Raw genomic sequence first — 27,516 nt, forward strand, 5'->3', positions numbered from 1 at the left:
CCAATTAGCAGTTTTCTTTATTTGTCAACTTATGAAAATTGCGGTATAACTGCTTAAAATATGCAAAGGTACATTTCACTCAATGGAGTAGGGAAAGCAGCTTTCAAGTGTCTACAGGGGTTTGCTACAGATTTCCAATAGCAGACCATGTTGTACAGCTTACATTTCACTGTGCTTTCATGGAAAATTCTAAATAATCTTTATATACACATTTTAAACACTGTACTCTTGAACTTTATTGAAATCCCTTGAGTATAATACCATAAGCCTTCACACAGTTATCCCAAAAGGAGGTGCTGGAATCTGTAGCAAGATTCCAGTCCATTGATCTCTCCAGAGCCCCCTTCAATACCACAGAAGTGCAATCATTTCACACAAGAAAAAAAAAAAAATCCATTTTTCCTTCAGACTCAGATGATCCTTTTCCACAGCAACATAAAACTGGTCTCTTCACAGCTACTTTGAGATGCTGTCATTCAGGACAGTTCTTTCAAGCTAAAGCAGGAAAATCCTCAGGGTCATCAGGATTTGGAGCAACGATTTGTGTCTACAAAAGGAGAAAGTAAGTTTAGAAAAATACGCATATCCAGGACACATCTGGAGTCTCCCATCTAACTCAGAACTAGTTCCATTTTATTTATTTGCTAAATTACATTAGAGGCATTTAATGCTTATTTCTAAACTGTTTTGTATCCATCATTATTTTTATGCAGGTACTAGACTTGTACCTGTCACTGTGGTATGGGTATATTTATGGTCTAGGGATAGTGACTGAAGGGGAAGTGACATTTTCCTGATACTTCAGATTCTAGCTACTGGAAAGCTATAGACCAGGGGTAGGCAACCTATGGCACACGTGCCAAAGGCGGCACGCAAGCTGATTTTCAGTGGCACTCTCACTTCCCGGGTCCTGGCCACCGGTCCGGGAGGTCTGCATTTTAATTTAATTTTAAATGAAGCTTCTTAAACATTTTAAAAACCTTATTTACTTTACATACAACAATAGTTTATTTATATATTATAGACTTATAGAAAGAGACCTTCTAAAAACGTTAAAATGTATTACTGGCACGGGAAACCTTAAATTAGAGTGAATAAATGAAGACTCGGCACACCACTTCTGAAAGGTTGCCAACCCCTGCTATAGACAGAGACAGGAAGCAGCTCACCATTAAAAGTGAATGAAGTTATTTTAAACACTGAAAAACTGAGGAGTTAATTTTTAGTTGTATGCAAAATGCTACAGTGATGCACACTTGATTTACTAGGTGTTTTCAGAATGTAGCTTTACCGAACAAAAGCACCAGAGGGATTAATTCCATATCCATTTTAAAGTTCCAAACTTTATCCTTGCTGAACTGAAAGAACCCTGGGGATTTTACTTAATTAAAAAAAAAAAAAAAAATCCTCCATATTTGTTCACCTTCAAGCAGTATAGGGTTGCTACCAGCCCAGGTAGCTCCAGGACTGTCCCTTTTTTGAGGTAGCTCCCCCAGGAAATCTGTATGGTGCTCAGCACACACAGCCAGCTGCCCAGTTTTATGGACTCAGAATCGTTCCAGATGTTTGGTTTTTATACCTCAACGGTAGCAACCCTTGGCAGATACCAACTGTGAAAGAAGCAGTTCTATGAGGAGAATGGTTTTGAGTAGGTTAAATCAGGGAATCAGGGGTTTCTATGGAAAGTGGCAGGTACTATGATCATTAGTAGTTAAATTACTTTTGTTTTGAAACAATTTACCATATCTAGTCATTTATTTAATAGAGGATTGTACCTCCTGCAGGATCAAACATGCAACATTTATTAACTTTACTCTTGGTAGCTAGAGGAAGTATTAGAATCTTATTACACAGTAATTTTGCTTGAAGGCTACAGCCTTTAGTAATGTTAAGTGCAGAGTTATTTCCCTGATTTTATCAGAACTCTTTTCAGAAACCAGAAGTTACTTCTCCTGTACTACTCCTCCTAGCTGTCATAAGAGTGACCTGAACTTTGACCTTTGAATGTGAACTCTTCACAAATAAAAAAGCTATTTGCAATCTGAATTGCAATTTCACCACATATAGCAACATACTATGGACTGAAAGCCTGGTACAGTATTGTAAGCAAACACTAACAAGTCCTCAGCAAAAAAAAATAAAGACCTCGAATTCTCATGTCATTTAGAAATGTATAGCCACAAAATCAAATTACCACCACTTCTGGTCTAGGCCCAGTATCTTCGACTCTTTTGACACGTCCACGACCTCCTCGTGTTCCTCTGGCTCCACGCCCAGGACGAGGAAGATTCCCAAAGTTAATGTCCAGCTGAGAAGTTATATCATTAGCTGCTTTTCGGAAGATGTGGGAGTCATCCTCAAAATCCTCCTTTAACATCTAAAAGTGAATTTATCTGCAATTAGCATGCTGCTCAGAGCTTCAAAAAAAAAGTTACTATATTACAAACCAAGTAGCACACCAGTAAAGTCAGACTTCCTGGATCCCCAGGAGTCCCTAAATTTTGTGTGGCAGTGGGGGTAACAAGGGAGACTATGACAGCTCCTCCATTCTCAGGCTAGTTCTACACTGGCTCGGGTGCAGTTAAGCATAAGCACATAGGAAACTGCTATGCCAGCTCTATACCACCAGAGAACTCCCACACTGAGAAAATTCTCTGTGGCAAGAGCTCAACAGTTCCAGAGGGACCACACAATCTGGCCCAAGGCGTTTACTCATGAGATACCCTCTATGGAAGGGCTGGAAAGGAAGAAGAATGGAACACTGCAATTTACTTAATTGCTACCACTGATCCATTCCGGTATTGGCCTTGCTACAGTTATAGCTCTAGTGTTACTGTAGAGGGCAACAATTTAATTAGCATTAATATAGCTAGTGTACTAAAAGAATATTTTCCATAACAGCCTTTAAAATACACCAGTAGTGCCTGGTACTGCTATAAAGGTACAGCAAATCATATTCCCCATGTACCCATTTTGAAGTCTAATAGATTGCCCATGTTAAGGAATACCTGTACCAGACAAGTCACTACTCCTCTAGGGCCCGTTTCTTGCCATACTAGGGCCCCTTTACTGCCGGCCATAAAGTCTACTCAGGAGTAAAATAAAATTAAAGGCATATTTTTCAGATTCTGTGAAAGACAGGTCCTAAACTCACTAGGCTTGTAATTGGGGGAAGTCTAAAGCCACACTACAGGAACACAGATGTAGGATTGTAAACAGCCTACCAAGTACAATCTGCCCAATAAGTTATCACAGTCCAACAGTGACCAATATAGAATTTTAGTTATAAGCTGGGGACGCATCGGTTGGAAGTGACGGAGGAGGAGAAGGACCTCGGAGTCCTGGTTGATCGCAGGATGACTATGAGTCGGCAATGTGACGTGGCCGTGAAAAAAGCTAATGCGGTCTTGGGATGCATTAGGCGAGGTATTTCTAGTAGGGATAAGGAGGTGCTGCTTCCGTTATACAAGGCACTGGTGAGACCTCATTTGGAGTACTGTGTGCAGTTCTGGTCTCCCATGTTTAAAAAGGATGAACTCAAACTGGAACGGGTACAGAGAAGGGCCACTAGGATGATCAGAGGAATGGAAAACCTGTCGTATGAAAGGAGACTCGAGGAGCTCGGTTTGTTTACCCTAACCAAAAGGAGGCTGAGGGGGGATATGATTGCTCTCTTTAAATATATCAGAGGGATAAATACCAGGGAGGGAGAGGAATTATTTCAGCTTAGTACTAATGGGGACACGAGAACAAATGGATATAAACTGGCCGTCGGGAAGTTTAGGCTTGAAATTAGACGACGGTTTCTAACCGTCAGAGGGGTGAAGTTCTGGAACAGCCTTCCGAGGGAAACGGTGGGGGCGAAAGACCTCTCTGGCTTTAAGATTAAGCTTGATAAGTTTATGGAGGGGATGGTTTGATGGGATAACATGATTTTAGTCAATAACGTGCCATCGCTGGTAATTAGTATCAATGGTCAATGTGGGTCTGGCTGGAGAATCTTGCCGGCATGCTCGGGGTTCTGCTGATCGCCATATTGGGGTCGGGAAGGAATTTTCCTCCAGGGTAGATTGGCAGAGGCCCTGGAGGTTTTTCGCCTTCCTCCGCAGCATGGGGCAGGGGTCGCTTGCTGGAGGATTCTCTGCGACTTGAAGTCTTTAAATCATGATTTGGGGACTTCAATAGCTGAGTCAAGGGAGAGAATTATTCCAGGAGTGGGTGGGTCAGATTTTGTGGCCTGCATCATGCGGGAGGTCAGACTAGATGATCATAATGGTCCCTTCTGACCTTAAAGTCTATGAGTCTATATGCTAAATCAATTTTTTATTCAGATTCTTGGTGGGTAAGGCTCCCAGTCAAGGATCAAGCCCCCACCATCATGCCAGATACTGAACAGACACAGCGACTTCCCTTCCCTGAAAAGCTTACAGTCTAAGTAAGTCTAGGCAAGAATCTACGGTAGAAATCTGGTTCCACTGACATCAATGGGGCCAAGATTTCACCCTACAACTTTAGTTATAACAGTGTAGTGGCTCTGAACAGAACAAGAGTTATGGAAAATAAAACAAGCTCTCCTGGATCTCTAAGAAGCAGAACCATAGTCCTCATAAAAATCATTCAGATGTGCTCAAGTGGTTCAGCGATCGTGACCAGATTCAGGACAACTTGGTATGCTGATGCTGGGAAACTGAATTTCCAGTATACACAGATAAAAATTCATTAGTAAAGCAACAAGTAAGCTAAACACCAGGTGTATCAAAAAGTGATTCAAAGTTAAAATATAAAACATTTAGTAAATGGAGTTCACTTGTGCCTACAATTCAGTTAACAGAATTGTACATAAGGTGGCATAGGCAAGACGACAGACTTCAATCTCCTAAAACTTAGCCATAAAGTAAGCAGAACTGAAACTTTACTTGGGCTAATACTACTTGATATGTCAAGTGTTCCATGCTCATAATACAAAAGGGATGCCTGGAGACTGAACAAAATGAATCTGATGGGGTTTTTGCACACGATTACAGGAGCTTGAAATATGAATATTTATTTCCAGTTTGTTCAGAATCAGGTAGGAGCCAGTGTCTTAACCCTGGGTGAAAGCAGAATTTAGAGAATACTAAAGCAATGCTTACATCATCTCTATACTTTGACTTGTGAATCACCACTGCTTTGGAAGGAACAGTGGATTCTGGCTTCCGGATGTTGAATTCAGGCTTTGGTCGACTCTGTTGCTGCAGATTTTTCCACTCATCTAACGTCATTTCTTGAGCTACTTCTTCCACTGGCTCCCCTTCAGCAACTCTAAAGGTTTATAGTTGTAAAGTAAAAACCATTAGCTTGTTACATTCCAGGAAGAACAAAAAAACCTAAAGTAAGACTACTTTGCTAAATACAGTATTTTGAATGCTTCAGATTCTCTGCCATCTCTGAATTGTATTTGAAGAGCTTCAATACTACAGAATACACACCTGAAGCATAGACCCATTTACTTTTCATAATTTCTCATGCTATATTTGAAACCAATCATTAACTACTGCCGTGTCTAACTTCCCTTATCATGAAAAGGTTTGGCATAGCTGGGACAGCTAACAAGGGTCAAGGAACATGAACTCCAGATTAAGCCAGTCTGGCTTTTGATCTGGTATAGCATAGACCCTGCAGTTTTGCTGGTGGAGCTACTCCTAGCAATAAGTTCAGACCAACATGTCAGCAGGTTTGGACACCACTGACCACAAGGTTTTGTTGGCCAGTCCTGCTGACTGACAAGACTAGACAGACTCATGCTTCAGAGAATCACACTTCTCGGGAGATCCCAGGACGTTGTTTTGGGTAATCACAGGATTCTACTTTGTTTAGCCCTTTTTTAAAAATGTGTATAGGAGACCGAGGGAAGAGATATAATTTGGGCTGTGTAGTCATCAATATGCATGTAACATGCAGCTCTGATGTCAGACCCAGATGATGTGGTTCATTAACTGGCCAAGAAAGGCATGGATGAGATCAAGCTGGCTAAACGTCAATCAGGTTGAAGACTGACAATGCTGGTATGTCCCAGGAAGCATATAAAGTAGGACAGACTGACAAAAAGCAAGCATACCCAGGGCAGACAAAGTTCCTAATCTGAAAGGCTTCTATATCTGATCGTTTGTAGATTCCCCAGAGTGAGATGGTGGTGTCCGAAAGCCCCTTTCTATCAACACTTGGCTACACTTCCCACAATCTTTAAGATGCAGACCATGCCACAATCCAGACTGGTACAGCTAACTATTACAATATGCTCCATACGTGACTACCACTGAAGGGCACCTGGAAGCTATAGCTAGTGCATTGTTATGTGGTGGTAGCTGCAGAGAGCTCATCATCTTAGTTTTTGGTTGTAATTCAAGGTGTTGATATAAATGTGGTTTGGGTCATGACCATCTGAGAAGCTGTTTTTTCCCCACAATGCATTGCCACAATGGTAGAGATTAATTGAAGTGTTTTACGAACAAGTTTTGAATGTCCTAAAGCTTGTTAGGCCATTTTATGGTGAAAGGCTCTCAAGATCTGCACTTTGCTTCTCTTGTTGGCCTCAAGCACAACACTTTTAATCATTAGGGTTTGGCTTAGAATAGATTTACTTCATTTTGTACTTTGTAAATAGAAATTTGAAACATGAAAGGGGGAACAGTTTTATCTTGGAGGCATGAGGAGTCAGAACTAACTTCAGCAGCATATTATGTATTTGTTTTTAGATTATAGGAGTGCGTTCAATGAACATCTGATAACCGTAAATTTAGAGATTGTGCCTATTAGATTATCAGAGAAAGGGCTTACTCCTTCTTTCAACCTGATCCTGCAGTAGAAGTCATAATGTTGACAGATCTGTCTCCATAGTAACAGTGTGTGTCACTTTACTGCAGGATCTAGCAGGAGAAACTTGGTAGAAGGAGAAAGCACTTAACTGAATATCAAGATAATATAGGAAAAACAAGCAAAGGAAAAATTTTAATTTGGGCTCTCAGACTGAAGACCTTTTAAAATAAGGTTTCCTAAAACAAGTAAATCATCACTTAATAGTCATAAAAGAATTACATAAACCCATCTCTTGGCATGTCTCAATACTCTTGTCTAGGAACTTCGCAAATTATGTTCAGTTTACACAAGCCAAAAGTTGAGGGTAGTTAAAACAGTTTTGGATGGAGTGCTGAGAATGAGGATTTAACGGTGACCCTGGGACAATAAGTAGTATGGAGAAAGATTATATGGTGTGTTCACTATGTTGAAGAGGGATCTGATGGGAATCTATATAAAGGTACACTACCTTCAGGAAAGCAAGGAATGGAGAAGGAAGCCAATAAGAGTAAGTATTAGGATTCTTCCTGAATTCTTTTTGTATTTCAAAAATGCTACAGATTATAGTACAACAGGCGGAGATTCTACTACTTAAGTGCAAATGGCCAATCTGAAGACTAAGTGCTGAAGACTGGAAAGCAATGAGGGAGCTGTGAGATTTAACTGATATACATCTGTATCAAAGCTGACCACATGCCAACTGCCCAAGAAGTGCATGGGGATATACATTCTAGAGATTTTCCGGAAAGAAGATAAAGTCACTTAGGCAGCCTGAGTGGATCCTTTATTTGAAGTATAGGTTTTATCTGGCAAGTAACAAGCAGGTTCACATGAGGATCTAAAATTCTGAGACCAAGGGCTTAACAAAAGACCCGAAGAAAATAATTTCAATTTGGATTTAAGATAGTGATATCATTGTGGCAAACTACATTGTGCACACTAAAGGTCTACTGAAAGGATGTTCATACTGTTACTTCATTCTCCTGCTCTCCACTCCTACCCATTTATTTTATCCAGCTGTTGAATGTTTTCATTAACTAAAGTTATAAGCTTCTGAGTTCAGGGATTGACCATTTACAACGTTTGCACAATACCTTGCAGAGTCCCCGACTGGGGCCTCATTGCAGGACAGTAATAAAATAAGTTTGTAATTCGATTAGTTTGTTATCCCTGTATACATTTAAGAGGCTTTTAGTAATGCTGCACATTGCTTTTCAATTCTGCTTCAGTTTCTCTTTTCTATTTTTTTTTTATATAGCCCTTTACTAAGCATTAGTTTAAAGTATCTTTTCCTCTTGGTTGCAGAGAGATTGCTTTGTTTGAATGAACAGGAATATACAGAAGGGGTTGGAGCTGGAATCACAAACATATCTGCCTCATAGCACATTACCAGTTCTAAAAGTAGCCAGGGACAAACCTTAAGAGCTGGTAAACACTAAACATGGGTTAGTTTGGTGACAGCAAACACTTTATTTACTTTACCTTCAACTGAAAAGATTCAACCTACATTGTGTAACTAGCTGATGGAGGGTGGGCGGGAAAATCAGAAAACCACAGCAACAATACATTTTAGTGCCAAAATTAAGGTTAAAATTAAGACAATTAGCCAAAGGGTTAAGAAAAAAGGTTAATCAAGCTAATAAGTGATTCCAGAAGACCAACAACGCTGGTAGGTGAGACAATCAACACTATCAGTTTTGCAAACAAAACTGAGAAATATATTGAATGAAATGCTAATGAGGATTTGGTTAAACCTATAGATTAGCTGTATAGAGCTATTAAAATGGTAGCCAGATCAGCAAACTAGATGATGGAAATTGGAGGTTTCCTAAAGAAAGAATGATCAGAAGGAAATGTAGAACCAATAGTGGTAATTAGCTGTGAATTTATTAGGTGCCAGAGAACTGAAAAAAGACAGATTTAATACCAAGAGTAAGTAGATGATCAAGGAAATAAGTCTAATGTCAATAAGAGGTAAAATAAGAAAATAGAGGAATATATCTGTAAATATTACTAGCTACTACTCAAAAAATGCTTTAACATCCTAAACCAATTGTGCAGACAAGCCCCATAGAAGTCTTCCAGGTAATTATAAAAATGGGAATATAAAGACAATTGGGACCAGTACTGTTTTTATAGTTTAATATATTAATTACATCCTGGAACATGTTCATACTACAGCATGCATATAGCCTATGTTAGGGGAGGCTGCAAACAAAAAGAAGCTAGAAAGGAATCTAAACAATTCAAAAATATGGGCAAATAGAACTAAGATAAGGTTACACTTAGATAAATACAAGAAACTATGCTGCCTGGCACCAATATAAAAATGAAAGCTGAAGAACGGTAACATGGACAAGAATCTAGTGATAATGGCAGAAAAGTTATATACAGGCTTGCAGTGCAATACTATTAAAAGCCTCCCAGGTTATTAAATCCAATACCAGGAAAGTAACAATAGTTCTACAGCCTCACAAATGCTATACCCAATTTCTGGAGTCTTTTTCCTAAAAGGATCAGTTCTAATAAACTGAGAAGGGAGGGAATGACTAAATAGTTAGAGCTTTCAGATGACACTTGAAACCAAGTGCCTGACTACAAGTGGTTATTAAAAGGCAGCTGGAATCACTGAACTCTAAGAAGTCAAAATTAACTATTTAAGTCTGGGAAGATTAAAGCTATTTTGGGGCCCCTGTTGAGTTGCCTGACCAGGAGGCCTCTGTTGCTACTGCACTACCTGCCAACAGACTGCAATTCTGGAAGGCAGGGCCTCCAAGAGGAAGGGGAGCATTAGGCACACAGGAGCACCAAAACAAGTCATTTTAAACAGACTAAAACTAGTATTCTATTCAACTAACCCCTGCTTCTGAACAGCAAAGGTCATAAATAAAGATACTGTCCCAGTCTGACTTTATGCAAGAGTGTAGGTGTTAGCAGATGTTCTGAATAAATTCAATCCCTAATTATATATTCTGCCTCTATTAGATATGGTATTTACTCGCTCTTCTGAAGTGTGGGCGCATTGTGCTACTATCTTCCACCAGAGGTAGTCACAGTGAAGCCCATATATTTAATAAGTATTTAGTTTTCACACAGCTTTGAGAATTCTCAGGATGAGAGTCATTTACATTGATGTAAGATACTATACGATTATGTGCCTTTCACAGAACCTTTGTATATACTGCTGTCTTCCAGATTGCTGTGGACTTCTCCTACATCTAAACTTTCATCGAGGAGGAAAGTTTCTAGCCTTCCTGTCTGCAACAAAAGCCTTAGCAGGGTAAGAAAATACAGAGCTATCTTATTGATTCTGCAGAGAATAGTCTGTTGCTATTTCAGAGTGATAAGCTTACACATTTAATAGTTTCATAATTAAAAGCCAACCGGATTTGCCCACTACAGTTGGATGTACTTTTCATGTCTTTATGTTCAATAGAAAACTGAGGTTAGAACACATGTACTTACACAGAAAGAGCTAGGACAGCTGAATTTGATTTTGATTTCAACTACCATAAAGAGGAAAATTATGTGAGACTCTGAAATATGACCCAGGATACTCAAGTAAAAAGGCTTAACCGCTAGTTTTAATATTTAGCTCTGTTAAAGTGTATAGTAGTGCATACATACGAGTTAAGTTCTATGTAGATTACCTGCACTGCCCACATAATTTAAGTCTGCTGAAAACTAAGTTTCTGGAAACTCAACATTCCTAACTTAAGTTTGTCCAAGAGACCCTCCTCACCTCCAGTTACTTTAAACCACTGAGTAACCCAAATATGTTAATTGCATAGTTGAAAAATTAGGTCAACTTAGAATCTTTTAAAATAGCTCCAACTTGAACATGGATGTACATAAATCGTAGTGAAGTGGCTGGCAATAACTAGATGCCTTCAACTTTTGTCTAATGGCTGACCCAAACACAGTCAGTTAGATAGTGATATTCTTTCCAACTTCAAACGTAAAGGAAAGTTGGATGAAATATTACTCCTTACTTCGATGTCACCACCCCTTCATTACAAGTTATTTGTGTTGGTAGTGTTCAAGTTGGAGATATTTAAAAACAGTTGAGTTGATCTAATTTTTAACTTGATAATTAAGATCTTTTGAAGCAAAATTAATTTTCACATTTGGACACTAGTCAGAACCAACGACTGAGTATCGGGATGCAAACATCTCAATTTACCTTAGCTTTAACAATACAACACAACACTCTTTCCAAGCAGTCATTTTTTAAAAATTGGGTTTGGAGGAGGAAGGCCACTCTTGCCCCATATGAATCTCAAGGGAGAAGTTCCTGTTGTATCGGAGACACCCCTGATTGACTGATGCATACGGGAATTTTTTGTTAATGTATTTCAATCATGTTATCACTATATGGTTCCACAGGTACCTTGATGAGGGGTTGTTTTACAAGTAAAATGTCTGTTGTAATATATCTAAAAATAAACTGGGAACTACAACACCATTATATCATTTATATTCCTTATAGGGTTTAAGAATAACTTAGAGAGCACTCTCTCTCATTTAAATACAAGTTTATATGTTACAGAATTTTATCATCTAAGTTACTGACCTAGAGGGTTTTTTTTTTTTTTTTTTTTTTTTTTTTAAACAGGTTAATATTGCCACTACTTCGAATTAGTATGTATGTATTGTAGCATCTGAAGGCCTCAACTGAGATTGGAGCCCCATTTTGCCAGGAAACAACTTTTTTTGTAGGTATATATTTCCATTTTAAAATATTTATATAGTGCCAAATGTCTGTTAAGTGCTTTACAGACACATTGAAAGGCATGGTCTTGGAATCTCTCCCCACACGAATCAAGAATATTGGCACTGGCCAGTTATTTTGTTTGCATTTTAGAATTAAGATATTCAAGACAGACTGTACTTGGTCAGAGGTTCTCCTTCAGGTGCCCCTTGGTGATCCTCTGTTTCTGCAGTCTCTTCCACAGGAGCAGTCTGTTCCATCTCACTGCAAAATAGAAAGAAAGGGAAGGAAAACCAAAAAACCAAAAAAACAAAAAACACACACACACACACACATACCATACCTAGGTCATACTGAAAGCTTACAGTTCAATAAACCCCATTCTTTGTAAATGTGCATATTTCATGACCAACTGAAGATAGTACCCTTTCTGGAATTGTATAGATGAATTCTATCAGAACTTGTCTGTGATCATAAGAGTTCCCAATCTACTGTTCACCCAAAAACCACAACAAAACCATTAAATGAGACTAGTTTAGTGTGCTAGTAATAAAGGATTATACAGTGGGAAGCACTGGAAATCCTTGGCTGGAGGAAGTGGTATCCACAAATATGTGAAAGTCAAAAGTGTGCATGTTCAGGATACGAGAAAATTCCACAGCAATCAGACCTAATGCATTTACATGAATTTTCTAGAATCATATACATCTGCCTCAACATCTTGCGGCCCTGATTTCCACAAGTTAGTTGTGTGCTGTGTAATATGTTGTATGTCCTAATAAGCTTTAAATTTTATTTTTAAGTTTCAATAGGTGTTCCCTTGTTTTATGAGAAAAGGTAAACTAGAAATACCCAACTGACCTTCTCTATACCATTTCATATGCCTAATTTCATTTTTATTGACTTTCAACAGCACTTGGAATGCCCAGATGACCTACATGCTTTTGAAAGAGACACAATGTAGGTGAGGTAGCATCTTTTATTGGACCAATTTCTATTGATGGAAGGTACAAACTTTTGAAAATTTTACCCTAAGCCTTTAAGATTACCTAACTGATTTATTATAAGTTATAACTAACTATCTCCCATTTTTAACCCTTGAAAAACTTGTTATTTTAAGTTCAAATTACCAAAATATGCCTTTGTGAGCTATTAAGTTGTTTATATATAAAGACGTAGCACGTTACACGTTATTTAGACAATGCAATAGTAAGAATAGAATTTAATGGCCATTACAGAGACTGCTATAAATTAGAAGTTTTGCCTCCCTTCTCCCCAGGGTAAACCAGCTCAGGACCACCCAGATAAGCAACTTAGTCCTGGAGGAAAGCTGGCTTATGAATAATATTTAGCTGAAATAGCAGCACATCTCCAGCTGTGTCAAGGGGTAGAAAAGGTGGCTTATGGTCCTGTTTCCAGTTCGAGGCGATTTCAAACAGAACCAGATAAAGAGTACAGAACAATTTTTAAGACCTAGATACTTGTTAGAGTTGTAGAATTTTCCTTAAAATTGACACAGGCCAGTCACAGTGCCCACCATTTACTACACAAGCCCATCATTTACTAAAATAGGAAAGCCAATTATATTTCACTCTAGTCAAAAGGATGACTTGACCTTAGGCAAATATATACTTAGAAGCCTGCCATAAATGAAGAATCTCCTTCAGGCTAGGATCTATTCAGTAAGCTTGAGCAAAAGGGCCATAACAGTTAAAGACAGGGTGAATGGATAAAGCTTGAAATAAAGGCAACTGTGACCAAACATATTACTTTACAGAAATCGTTATAAACTAGAATAGGCACAAATTTGCATGTACCTCAGATCATCTTTAACTGTTCCCCAGTTGTGAGCTCCACTTCCACCCCTTTTGTCTTCTGTTCTGATTCCTCTAGAGACAGAAACAGTATTCTTCAAATTAAGAAATTCATCCCTCATTGATGTACCAAACCAAAAGCAGTATTAAATTGTTGAATATACTCCTTTCCCACTCCAACCCTTCAAAAAGATATTGAAATGTTTGAGGTATGTGTTTGTTATCAATATATTAGATGAGAGCAGTAGGTACACAAAGCACTTACGTTTTATCACTCCCACTCTGTCTTTCAAATTCCCGTTTCCCTCTTTGGTCATAGCCATTAAGACTTCTGTTCGTCCCACCACCTCTTCCTCGGCTTCGCATTCCACCTCTTCCTCCCCCACGACCTCGCATTGGTCTTTCCCGGTCAAATCTGTCAACTGGCCTGAAAGACAAGGAAGATTTCTAGTTAGACTATTTCTTCATAAAAGTTAGTAGGGGAAAATCTGGTGTTATAGGGATGCTTTAGTGCAGTTGTCATAATAGATGAATTATTATACTCACTCACTATTACTAGAAGTTTTTAGATCACATCTTACGCTAAACTGATCTTATGCCCAGACTGGTGCTCTTTGTCAGCATTAAAAACAGACAGAAGCTAAATGTGAGCAGAATTTTAGGTCTGCATTCTTTTATCCTTATGTCAGTAATAGTGACTATTAATTGTTTGCTTTTTTTCTAAATATGCCAAACATCTAAAAGCATTTTATTAGGCACTATTACTGCCCTCATATGTTAGATTTGCATGTAGCAGGGTGTAAGCGTTGGATTTTTTAAAGTCAGACTATCATGAGAAATAATTAACAAAACAGTTTCAACCCCATGAGTACAAGAAACTCAAGAGTTGTTCTAGTACAACCACAGAAAGCAAGACTGACTTATCTGAGTTCACTAACCAAGCAGCATACAGCATGGTCAGGAGTAGATCTGGTTTATTAACTAATGTGGGTATAAGTAGGGCCCCCCCATGTACTCTTGTAATTGTAGAATTGGGTGAAAAATCCACCCCTATCTGCAGGGTTATACTCCATAATCTCAGCTTTCATTTAATTTTTTTTAAGTTTCTAACCATTATGGCTATGAAAATAACCTTGAAAATGTGACTCATGCTTAACCGATAACCATCTGTGTCTGTGAGCTGCCCCATTCATCTCACTCAGGGCCCCTGGACTGACTCTGTGCAATCTGGCATTCCCCCCCTCCCCCCCAAGATACCACAGAATTCAACAGTTTTTACTGCAGCATGTGTTACTTTGCTGCAGCCAGGCAACCCACATTGTTTTCTGTCTCCCTGCCCTGCTGGGATCTGCCTGAAACTACCTCTTGCTCTGCATGTTTCCCCACAAGGGGGAACTGCATTACAGTGCATGCTCTTCACATTTCTTTTTGGGGAGAGAAGGAAAGAGGGGTGGTGGTGAAAAGGAGGCACAGCTTTCAGCCAAGGAGCAGGGGTAACAAGAAATGCAGGTTGCACAGCTAGGCAACTTAGAGGATAGAGCAGCAACGGAGACCCAGGGTACTGAGAAATGAATTGCTGAAGCTGACAACAAGCTCCCCACCCACCTAGTACTTGTGTGGCAGGAAGGATATTCTGAGCTTGACTGCCCAGACAACACTAACCACTGAAGCCCAGAGAGATGGGCTGTCTTGGGTGGGAGGGGGCAGCACACATGGGCAGGGGAGAAGGGGATCACAAACAGCCATTGCTGAAAACAAGCATTGACAAGTTGTACATCTATTATTTTTAGCTACGAGCTAGTTGTATACAGTTGGGCAGAGGTATTTCATGGAGATACAATAAGTGAGCATTGCCACAGAATTTAAGGGTTAATGGAATTTGGTCCTATTTTGCTTCAGAGTCTATGGGGCCTAGATTTACAATTACTTAAAATCTGGTTGGTGATGTTAATACCCATATGCAGAAGTCATGAAACATTAAGTTCTATATGGCAGACACTGAACCCAGACCTTTAAACCAATTGCTTAACTACCAAAAAAGCTTGTATTATTCCATTAGAAATGTAACTGACATGAAGACACCAGACCCATACAACATTCTGACTACAGTATAATTTACTTGAGAACTGATAGATTTTTTGTCATATCAGTCTTTATACAGCCAAAACTAGGCTACCACACTACTAGGTGTTAACTAAATAGTAGTCCATCAAAGCCTCTCAGGACATCAAACCCTTCATTGCGGGCCACCTTGCATCTTCTTAGAAATACATACTTTTCTACTGTGAACTCCACTTGTCTCTCCTTTTCATAGGGACGGTATTCCCTGAAGGAAGGTCTCCATTCGGCTTTGTCTTGTTTTACCTCCGTTCCCCTGTTATCATTCCATCCTTGTTGTTCTCCCCTTTTAGGAGCTCGCTTCTGACCTGCAAACAAAAAAATTGTGAAGAGTCTAAACATAAGCAACATGAATAGATTTAGTTGCAATTACCGGACTACTGGCTCAAAAGAGATGACTATGCCACCATATAGTCCTCTAGTTTTGCACTTCTACCAAGTTACTATAGGCTGAGCTGATAGGCAACCTTGACCACAGGTGGTGCTAACACTTCCTACTATCAAAGACCATATTTTCTGCTGCTTATAACTCCAAACTTTAGCCATTCAGGCTGAAATTACCATGCCAGGCATCTGCCCCAGGCTGAAAATTCTGGAATGTTTCGGCTAACATAGTGCAGCCATTTCAGAAAACAAGATTAGGAAAAATACCTCATTTTGCTCATGTTAAAAAAAAAATGTTATAGGAACTCTGTCTCCCTCTGTGGTCACCCAGACAGCAAGATGTCAGAACAGCCTGACTGGAACACAGAGGGATGAGGAATGGGCAGAGGGGAAGCGAGGCTGCCGCAGGAGCCAGAGGATGGGGAACAGGAGTCAGGGAGCTGGATGTAAATAGGAGCAGAGGGGGACAAAAACAGGCAGATTTATACCCCTTAGAACATATTCCACCACAACCTGGAATTGAACCCAGGAGTCCTCAGTGTCTACATTCCTCTACCATCAGTAAACAGATGTGAAACCCACTGACAAAGAGTCATCCCTTTCTAGTGGTGGTCCATAGAGAGTGACAATTACTACTGCTGTATGCAGTGTTGTTGTTGCCATACCAGTCCCAGGATATTAGAGACACAAGATGGGTGAGGTATTATCTTTTATTGGAACAACTGCTATTGGTGTGAAAGACAAGTTTTCGAGCTTACACAGAGCTGAAGCGGAAACTGTGTGAAAGCTTCTCTCTCGCGCCAACAGCAGTTGGTCCAAGCAAAGATATTACCTCACCCAACTTGACTCTAATTCAGGGGTTGGCAACCTTTCAGAAGTGGTGTGCCGAGTCTTCATTTATTCACTCTAATTTAAGATTTTGCGTGCCAGTAATACATTTTAACGTTTTTAGAAGGGCTCTTTCTATAAGCCTATAATATATAGCTAAACTATTGTTGTAAAGTAAATAAGGTTTTTAAAATGTTTAAGAAGCTTCACTTATAATTAAATTAAAATGCAGAGCCTCCCGGACTGGTGGCTAGGACCTGGGCAGTGTGAGTGCCACTGAAAATCAGCTCACGTGCCGCCTTCGGCACGTGTGCCATAGGTTGCCTACCCCTGCTCTAATTATACGGCTATCAGTTACTCCGTTAGTTTAAATGGAAGAAGTCTGTGCAATGGACCTAACCTGCTGATGAAACATGTGGGTGTAATTATGATGCCATATGTCAAGGCTGATTCCCCACTCTGGCACTTCGAGTGCAGAGGGTGGGGGCCTGCAAGGAAGTTAAAAATTAATACTGGCCACTCCAGGCTTGTATTAAACTCCCAAGCTTTTTTCGGACCTTGGCTTGGTAAACACTGCCACCACCCAAATGCAAAAAAAAAAAAAAAAAAAAAAAAAGCCCTTTGAACCTAAGGAGGAGCACTTGGGAATTCCTCCCTGTGGGGTACCCTCAAGCCCTTTCACACACACCCTCCGGGGAAGAGCTAAGAAAGAAATCAAAGGAAATTAGCTGTGCCTACCAGCTAATCAAACACCACACACAAACCTCTTAGGACACCAAAAATCCAATCCTGTTCTTAAGAAAGGTAAATTTTATTAAAAACAAGAAAGAAAACAAACATCTGGAACTTAGGCTTTTGCTAGATTTTAAAAGAGCAATTCCAAAAATCAAGCACTCAAAATAGCTTTCTTGGGGGTTCAGCTTAAAGGTTACAAGCAAAACAAAAGCATCTGGGGTTAGCACAGAGGAGTCCACAAGCCAATAAGAAATAAAAGAAATAACCCTAATTGCATCTTTTTAGATATTCCCTAATTTTACTTACATATCTGAGGCTCCAGATAAGTAGGTTCAACGTATGAATTGATAATCTATAATCATACCTGGCTTAAAGCTGGTTACAGCATTACTGCCCGTGTCCCTGCAGCCCAAGAACAACAGACAAAGGGAAAGTTTCTTTCCCAATTTTAAAAAGTTCTACCTTCCCATTGGCACTTTTGGTCAGGTGCCCACTTTATTTATTTATTACATTACAGCTGGGGGATTTTTTAACCCTTTACAGGTAAAGCAAGTAAAGAACAGCTACCAAGAGGGATTTTACAGCTAACTGGCTGGCTGTCCATCAAAGGGAGCTATCCCCCCCTTTATTTATCACACCATACTATTAAAAAAAAAAACTTTTTTTTCTAAATTAGGAAATTACACAAAAATTACGTATGAGAGTATGTAAAGGTTGCAAAGCCAAGCACTCAGGAAATGCCAGAATTGAGGTTGCCCATGCAATCAATTTGCTCCCCTTTTATGTAAGCACCACGATACAGTCTTTAAATTACATGATCCCATACTATTTTTCTCATAGGACCCCTGCCTTACTCAGTGCACAGAATGCTCTGGAAATGAATAAGGCTGTTGTATATAGTATCATTGCCTCAATTGTTGCAGAAGTTGGAAGGTGTGTAGTGAATGAGGCAGGGGATCACAGAAAGCAAGAAAGGATGGTCTTGTAGTTAATGCCACCTTGGAGAACTGAATTCTATCCCTGCCTCTGCCATTGAATTCCAATGGGTTAATTGGCAAATCACTTCAACCAAACTTTTTACAGTTAGCTACTAGTGGTGTCTTTTTTTGAGTGCCCAAAATGTGACCGAAGGCCCAGATACACAGATGTGTTGAGCACACAAATGCAACTGAAGTCAATGGAAGATGAGTTCTGAACATATGAAGAGCTATACAAACCCTAAGTAATCTTAAAACAAACCAGAGCACAGGTGTCTCAAGGTGAGCATCCAAAATTAGTGGTCACTTGGCAATTTTGGCCTCTGTGCTTCAGTTCCCTCATCTATAAAATGAAGGTAATACCACCACTGAATTTAACCTGGATGTTGTGAGGATGAATTCCTTAATCTTTATGAAGCACTCAGACACCATGAGGAGAGCTGTGAAACATGGCCAGAAAGGGTTAAGCAGCTCACAGGCTAATTAACCCAGGTTCAACCTTTAGAAGAGTATGTAAATGGTAAATTAGGGCCATTCCACTTTGGATAGACTTTGAAATGCAAACCTGTATTGTTAGAGAATTAGAAGTGACATTAATTGTATGTGTTTACTTATATCTTGTTAGATGTTAGCCATGTAAACAGACAGTTCCTGTCTATTACTATAGCTATTGATTCAGAGATCAAAAGGGAATATTAACATTTAGATGAATCTTGGGTGAAAATGTCTATATGTCTGTTTGAAGTTTGTAGTAAACTGTATATGAACTGCTTAATGAATAATTTACCTTATGTTAATCCATGTAGTTAATTATCGGTGATGTTTAGGAAATAGAAGGTTACATCAAAAGCCTATTGTTCAAGAGGCTGCTAGAAAACTATATAAAAGACTCTTGGGACCTGATCCTTTGATCTCAGATCTTGAGGCTTTATGCAGGGGAAGCTTGAGTCCATAAGACAGACGTTCAGTCCCACCTCGATAGCCATGAATATGAACATTGTACTATAACCTATGGTCTAATTCTGAAATAATTCTTTGCAACTACAAAGCTCACCATCTCTACTATGAAACTGATATCAGAACTGTACTCATGTCTGTATGTATATTGAGCTTTTAACCAATATTCACTCACTTTTTTTCTTTTAAAATAATTTTTAGTTTAGTTAATAAGAATTGGCTGTAAGCACGTATTCATTATTTTGGGAGATAATATGTATTAGTAGAACTTTCATATTTGACTTGGCTGCTTGGGAGGGAGCCCAAAAACTGGACTGCTTTTAAGGGAACTGTGTTTTGACTTCTGGGTAATTAGTAAGGTATTATAGAAGCTGTTTTGTGCTGGCTTGATAAATCTAAGTATTGGAATATACACTAGCTTTGGGGATTGCTGCCCCATTCTTTGCAGTTGGCCCCAATTGACTAACCTCACTGTGGCCACCCCCGGGACCCTGATCACCAGGGCACTATAGAAACACACATGGAAAATAATGGGTTCAGTGTAGGGTTTGCATGACAAGTGTTAAACAACACCTGGAGACACTCAATGAATGAAGCAGGGGTCCTGTGGAAAAGGTCAGATATGATCACGTAATTCAGGACTTTCACAACACATGCACAGGAGGGGCTTGAATTAAAGTTCCACAGGCAACATCATCATCAATTGTGGCTTATTTAAGCTATTCACATATCCCTCACTAACTTCCACTCTCTCACTTTTGGGCAGCTAATGTATGCCACAGAAATTTATGGGATTCTGGGAGTTCACTCAACCTTCCATAAAGGAAATATAATGCAGGTTACTACACTGAAAATTACTAACCCAACTTAAATTGAAAACTCCAAACAGGTTAGCCTTAGAGCAAACATTTTATGTAGTATCTTTCCTACAGAATTGGAAACTAAAGCAATTTAAAAACTGTATATAAATCATTCTGCCCATTACTGAAGTGCAGCCAACAGATTATACACAACATTATATAAAACAGTAAGTGAAGAACACTATTGATTTGAAACCAAAGGGGAAAATGTAGATAAGCAGAATATATTTAGTAATGTTGGAATGTGGCCAGAAGCTGAGGTTAACATCCCTAATCTAGTCCAAATTGGTTGCTAACGTTACATAAGACAAGTGATCAGAGCCACACTATTACGTCCCATCTAACAGAGCAATTCCATCATCAAACTTAACACAGGGCCCTAAAAATGTGATTATGATCATATAAATTGCCCCGTCCATATATCTCAATTTGCCACAAAAATGAAAACGGATTCTTAAACAGTTAAAAACTTAGCACAACTAAAAAAATCTCTAGCTTTGTGTTATGAAGGTTAGCTTTCAAAATGCTAACTGATGTTGTGATATTTGCATGAGCATGTAGGCAGATCAAAACTAGCTGTGAATGGGGTCAGCTGCCCCATTCATCCCACTGGGCTGTTGACATTGAAGCCGAATGATAAGACTGTCAACACTTAGCTTTTTCACTGCTGACCATTTTTGAAGAAATGTCAAGCTAACACACTTCACTGCTGTTGCATGTAGTAACAGATATTGAAAATGAGTAGCAGGGCAGCTAGTTGCTGTCATGACATTACGGTAAAAAAAAAAAAAAAAGGGAATTAAAAACCCACTGTCTAAAGCCTCAAATGCCTTGTGGTTATCAAAACACAAAACCAACATCCACACTTAATAGGTGTTCCAACCCCTTCCCATCCAAATATTCCCTACTCAGTTGCCAAAACACCCAGCTATCATACCTCTCTCCCCTTGGTACTCAAGACTTGAGTGCCGTTTATTTTAAATATAAAAATCTATGGCACACAAAATTGAAAGTTTTGGGAAAGCTCAAAATACAATGAATTTAAACATCAAAGCAAGGTTACTGTCCTGATTGACTAGAATTGAGAAGGGTGGATGGTGCTCTAGAATTCAAAGGTCACTGACATAAGATATGGCACCACACAGGACATTAATTCATTAATGACTCAGGAAGAAGTACAGTTGTAACCAACAGATTTGTTTTTCATTTTTCCCTTAAAAAGGATAGGAAATTGCATTAAAAAGAGAACTATTTTTGATATCTATTTCATACAATAAACACAGTGAACTAAATGGAGATAGACTTCCACCTTGTGATCTTGTGCTTTCAATATGCCAGCATTCTGTAACGGAATCACCTACAGCTGTTTCCCCCTGTACAACCTCATGCCTATATATCTGGAATAATTATATTGAAGTTAGTCATAAAAAAAAAAAAGACTGGTTTTCACAGCTACCATCATGATCTTCGATTCTTCAAAACATTCAGTGTCTTACTACCCACTAAAATGGTGGATGATAATACAATTAATCTTTTAGCAATCAGGGAAGATGTCTAAACTACACCATCTCCAAAGTGTACATGCTAAAGATAGGAAGCAATCACCTAAAATGTTCATAATAGGCTTAGAGACAAACTGAACAGAGCTTTTTATTACTGCAGGATCAGCAACTTTTATTTGCCTGGACTGGTAGAGAATGCAAGCTCTGCATTTCACTGGGCCCTTTCAATAAATTGCTGGCAAATGCAATTTGATCACTGTTTTAAGAATGGGTGAGCTGAACTAACATCAAGAGACAATTACAAAAGCTATAATACCTACATTTCATACCCCTCCCCTTGCCCTATCACCACACACAAAAAACAGCTCAAGGACCAAAGAACAAGGCATTTGCAAACAGTAAACATCCACCACTATTCTGAAAGAATAAGGAAGCACCAGAAGCTTGGTAGTCTGAAGAATAGAGATCTATTTTTTAAATAAAGGTTAGATCAATTAACTACTGACAATGGTACTGCTCTTCTTATTGTGTCATCTAATTAACAACAAAGCCTAGAGAGAGAGTATTCTGGATTCAAAAAGATTTAATATTAAGCTGTGCAAGGCCAACACCTAACAGACAACTGGACTTGTGACTTCCATTTGCTTTACGAACCGCTCGCTTTCAGGTGAGCTCCACGATTAAGTGGGAACTCACTTAGGAATAAAGGTTGAGAACCAGTCAAGACAAAGAAAAAAAGGCAGCTGATTTACAGTAGTATGCAAATACAACAAAACCTCCATTCAAACCACACAAAAAAATTATATTGAAGAATATTACATAGAACTTTTGAGCAGAGCCTGACAGAGGGACAGTTTTACTAGTTGAAGGTCTGAAGTCACAGGATGTCTAGACGAGTGAAATTCAAATCTTGCTGAAAAAATGCTGAATGTTTATATTCAGATTTTACATGTTGCAAGGAACAGCTCTTAACTAGCAATTTTTTTCTAGTCAACCTACATAACAAAATAATTTAGATCAAGCTACTATAATGAAAATTGCACAGTAGTACTTTAACCCTAATACCAGAATCAGTCTTGGCTGTTCAAGTACTTAAACTTTTAATTTGCAAAGAGTCTAGTAACAAGTCCCTTGAAGTCTATTACAAGCCAATTCAAGAAAACCTCACTTATCTTTAAAATAAAGCTGTACCCTTCAACACATGTGGGGATCATTAGAAAACTCTACAGTTTTGCCAAATTCAGCCTGTAAGGAGTTTAACAAGCTCTTGCGTATTCTTTTCTGCCAAATTGGTGATACTCTGGCTCCTGTACTGGGTCCGGCAGTAGGCTTTCAGTCAAACCACATCCAGGCAAGGCTCCAAAGAATTCTAATTGCCTATTAGGGACAAGTTTAGATTTTTGGTAGTTTATCATGAACCCTAATATTAGGAACACCCCAATGTTGATATAGATCAGTCATCCAAAACTCTTCAGAGTAGTGTCCTTAATCAGTCAATTGTTCAAGACAGACATCATATACCCTTCCTGCCTATGCAGATATGCTTGATTGTAGTTGTGGCTTTTGTGAAAACATATGAAGCCAACACTCTCCCAGAAGACAAGTCACAAAATTGGTAGCAATGTTCCTCAACTGCAAATCAGATTATGGCTGTATATATGCTCATAGAAATACTTTCTGAGCACTGAAATTAAGTCCAGAGCGCATAGTCAGCTGCCTTGTTCTACAAGAGGCATGGCCACTCTCAGGGTGACCATCTTCAATTTCTCTTTAACAACATACTGATTTAGTTCCCTGAAATCTAGGGTGGGCCAGAGATCTTTTGTCATTTTGATTAGCAGGAAGTATCTGGATCAACTAATCACACACACCCTGCAGGGGAAGAGGAAGCCCTGTCCCTCCCCAGCCTGTCCAGACTAGCAACTAGGAGCCCACAGCTGGGGCTTTCCCAGCAGTTTGGGGGAAGATCAGACCCACCTCTGAGAAGCTTCTTCAGCTGCAGGAAGCTCAGTGGAAAGAGGAAGTCCCATCTCTCTCCAGCCCGGCCAGGATTTGTAGCTGGAGCCCCTGCACAGTAGGAGCCCCCAGCTGCATGGGGGAGATCAGACCCACCTCCACGAGCCTCTTCCAGCTGCAGGATTCTCCATGGCTGCTGACTTCAGAGTCCAGCTCTGAAGGCAGTGCAGAAATGATGGTGGCAATCCTGCAACCCCCCCTACAATAGCTTTGTGACCCCCTCACTACTCATTTTTGGGTTGGGACCCCACAGTTATATCATCATGAAATTTCAGATGTAAACATCTGAAAACATTAAATTGACTGATTTTAAAACCCTCTGACCGTGAAATTGACCCTGATTTTGGTAGGGCCCTAACTTTTAGCTTCATGGCAGCCTTGCACAGGACTAGTTGTGAAGAGGCATCCCCTTTTGTTACTTGTACATGAACGACTGAGGGAGAGAGCCTAGAGCAGGGGTGGGCACACTTTTTGGCCCGAGGGCCACACTGGGGTGGCAAAACTGTATGGAGGACTAGGTAGGGAAGGGTGTGCCTCCCCAAACAGCCTGGCCCCCACTCCCACCCCCCGACTGCCCCTCTCAGAATCCCCAACCCATCCAACCCCCCCCCCGCTCCTTGTCCCCTAACCGCCCCCTCCCAGGACCCCTGCCCTGACTGCCTCCTGGGACCTCACTCCCATCCAAACCCCCTGCTCCCAGACCCCTGACTGCCCCCCTGACCCCTATCCACACCTCCACTCCCTGATAGCCCCCCCCAGGACCCCACGCCTATCCAACCCCCCCGTTCCCCGTCCCCTATCCACACGCCCGCCCCCTGACAGGCCCCCCAGACTCCCATGCTTATCCAACTCCCCACCCCCTGTTCCCCATCATGACTGCCCCCCAAACCTCCACCCCTTATCCAACCCCCTGACCATGCCGCTCAGAGCAGCATGTCTGGCAACCGCGCCACCCGGCTGGAGCCAGACACGCTGCTCTGCAGGAGCGCGCAACCCTGCTGCCCTGAGTGCTGCCTGCATGGCGGCGTGGCTGCGGAGGAGGGGGGACAGCAGGAGAGGGGCCTGGGGTAGCCTCCCCAGCTGGGAGATCAGGGGCTGGGCAGGACGGTCCCATGGGCCGGATGTGGCCCGCGGGCCGTAGTTTGCCCACCTTTGGTCTAGAGGCTACAATGCAGAAACCGAGTAGTGGGGTGCTGCTAGCCACTCCTCAGTAACTCCTCCCTCTTTGGAAGAGACTGTCTCATCCTGTGACCTGAAGAGCAGTACCAATGACCACAAATGCCTTGCAGAGCCTTCAGCTCTGAAGATCACATTACCAGCTACTTTGATAGAAAAGCTGCCCTGCCAGATTTAACAGAGAAGAGTTGGGCCTGCACTGTTTAAGCAGCTCTAGTACCAAATCTTAGCACTCAGCAGTCTTGACCAACTCAAAGTTTTAACTTTAAGGAATTACCCTTCAAAGTAGTCAAAGCCAGCCTGGTGCCATTCTTACTGTAATCTCCCTGAGGTTTTACTGATGCTTCTTCGGTGCTCAGGGTGACATTGGCCCCCAGAGCATTTTGGTCAATTTCAAGGCAGACAATGCAACAAACATGGGTCTTCAGCACAATGCTGCCACAGACAGGGTTTGAAGTTGCAGAATGGCTCTCCTTCCTCATTTGATGTCATACTTGAAAAGAAAACAACTGAAAAGAGGGATTTGTTGTTTATCCTTGACTGGAATTATGCTACAGCACCAATGCAGGCATGAAACAAACAGATCTGAGCTCACAAAGCAGGTGCTGCTGTGCTCTTCAAAAGTCTAAGTCAGCTCTCTAGCACCTCAGGTGTGGGGAGACTGCAAAACACTAAACTGGCCAAACACGCTGAAGGACTGAGAAGACAAGCACCACACAGAACCACCCCATGGTGTTCAGTTTACTAACCCCTCAAAGTAAATCAACTACTACTATAGTGCTCCAAAATATAAAGAATCCATTGCAATATCTAGAACCAGATATACAATATTTACATTTGCACAGCTCATTTTGTACTGGAAACAAATCACAGCCTTGGCAAGCCTGTATCTAAAGTTGTTCTACACATAAGGTGTAAGGTGCTCAGGTACTACAGTATTGAAAGCAATATAAGCATCTATATATAAAAAAATAGTGAACTTTCAGATGCAGACTGTCCTGGCAGGAGTTCTGCAACACTGGACTTAAAAACAGAAGTGACATCCTGGCTCCATTAAGCTGTTCATGTTCAACTGATGTTATATAACTGCAGTCTGATTATAGGATCCACAAATGCTTATCAACTTTGTTATTTAGTAACACTAGCCCTCTTCTTCTAAATCACTTTACAGATATCAGGAGTTTCTCTTTACTAAATTAGTTCCTTAAATCAGTGAGCTGTGTTTGTTTCATCAGCATCCAGGCTCGCCTCCAAAATGCTAAAAAGTAAAGACAACCTAAATAATGCTCAATCGCAATGTCACCACTCTCCTAAATTATTCTGGCTCATGCACTTGAAACTGTGTTACCTCTACTTATTTTAGTTTCAGTGCTATTAGAGTAGTTTCACTACATTTCTACCAGAAGCACTCTCGCCTTCAACAAAGAGTGGACTTACTTACAAAATGTAAAGGGTTTAAGTCACGCCACCACAGTTTAGTCTGTGCATCTGATTATCTGCTATCTGAACAATTTTTGTGTTCAGAACAATAAAAACATTAAAAGCATAAACTCAATTGTACACAGATTTTAGTTCACCTACTGCTGAACAACGGTATAACTTCATTTCTAACCTCATTGTTTTAATGCTGAACCAAGATAATCACTGGATCATGTATTTTGACTTAAATGTAGCCTCTTTAAAGTCACAACCAGCTGATCCCCAAGTTCTTCAGTTCTCAAACATCAAGAGATGATTGGAGGAGAAAAGCCTGGGGAAAATAAGATAAGAGACAGCAAGGGAGGGAGAGGCCAGTCCTGTGGTTCGTGTCAGGCAGGGCTGGAAGTCAGGCGGTGTGTTGTGGGCAGCTCGCCAGACTCACTAGGTGACCTGGGCCCAGTCACTTGTCCGCGTCCTCCCGTTCCGCACACAGGCTTCCTGCCTACCTGCAATCGCTGAACCCGGCAACGCGCTGAACCGTTCTCGCAAGGCCAATGGCCAAGCGCTTCCCACCCTCTGCTGGCCAGCGCTGCACCCTAGGCTCACAGCTACTCTGGGAGAGACTCCCCGCGTTCAGCTAGACACCGCCCAGCACAGGGCCAGGCGGTAACCGCTGCCGGCCCCAGCCCTGAGCAGCAGGAACCCGCCGCTCCGCCCGCCCATGCACGCACTCTCGCGCGTCCTGGCCCCCTGCCCAGCCGGCCCCCAGTGCTCTCCTACCCCCCACAGGGAAGAGTTCAACTGCCTCCCGCCGGCCGCGGTGTGCGCGGACCGGGCCGGGCCGCTCCCCGTACCGGGCTGCGGCGGGGCTCCGGAGGCCGCGGGGCTCTCGGGCTGCAGGACCTTGCGCTCTTTCTGGGACTCTCTCTTGCCGGCGGCGGGGCCGGGTCTCTGGCCGGGGCCGGGTTTCCTGCCGCCAGCGGCCGCCGCGGCCTCATCACGCTTCCTGCGCTGCTGTTGGCGGCGCTCGGCCTCGCGGAGGACGTCGAAGGGGTCGGACTCATCGTCCAGCAGCTGGTGGAAGCGGTTGGCGACCGCGCAGCCGAAGCTCTCCTGCATGGCGGCGGACACCGGGCTCCCCAGCGCCCCCTTCATCATCGCCGCGGCCGCCCCGCCACCTCCGGG

General features: G+C 41.1%; 1 protein-coding gene across 2 annotated transcripts; it reads right to left on the minus strand.

The window, feature by feature from the left end:
- Window positions 1–27,516, minus strand: HABP4 (hyaluronan binding protein 4). Of its 2 annotated transcripts, none has more exons than XM_065406291.1 (8): window positions 27,186–27,516; window positions 15,635–15,785; window positions 13,625–13,786; window positions 13,363–13,434; window positions 11,726–11,809; window positions 5,133–5,301; window positions 2,195–2,377; window positions 1–547 (listed from the first exon to the last, which is right to left on the minus strand). In XM_065406291.1, the coding sequence occupies exons 1-8, from the start codon at window positions 27,487–27,489 to the stop codon at window positions 491–493; spliced, it is 1,182 nt and encodes a 393-aa protein (XP_065262363.1). In that variant the 5' UTR covers window positions 27,490–27,516; the 3' UTR covers window positions 1–490. The 2 variants fall into 2 exon arrangements, with proteins under 2 accessions (XP_065262363.1, XP_065262362.1); XM_065406290.1 differs by having other exon boundaries at window positions 13,625–13,806; window positions 15,631–15,785.

This window comes from Emys orbicularis, chromosome 6, assembly GCF_028017835.1.
Source record: "Emys orbicularis isolate rEmyOrb1 chromosome 6, rEmyOrb1.hap1, whole genome shotgun sequence".
Lineage (NCBI taxonomy): Eukaryota > Metazoa > Chordata > Testudines > Emydidae > Emys > Emys orbicularis.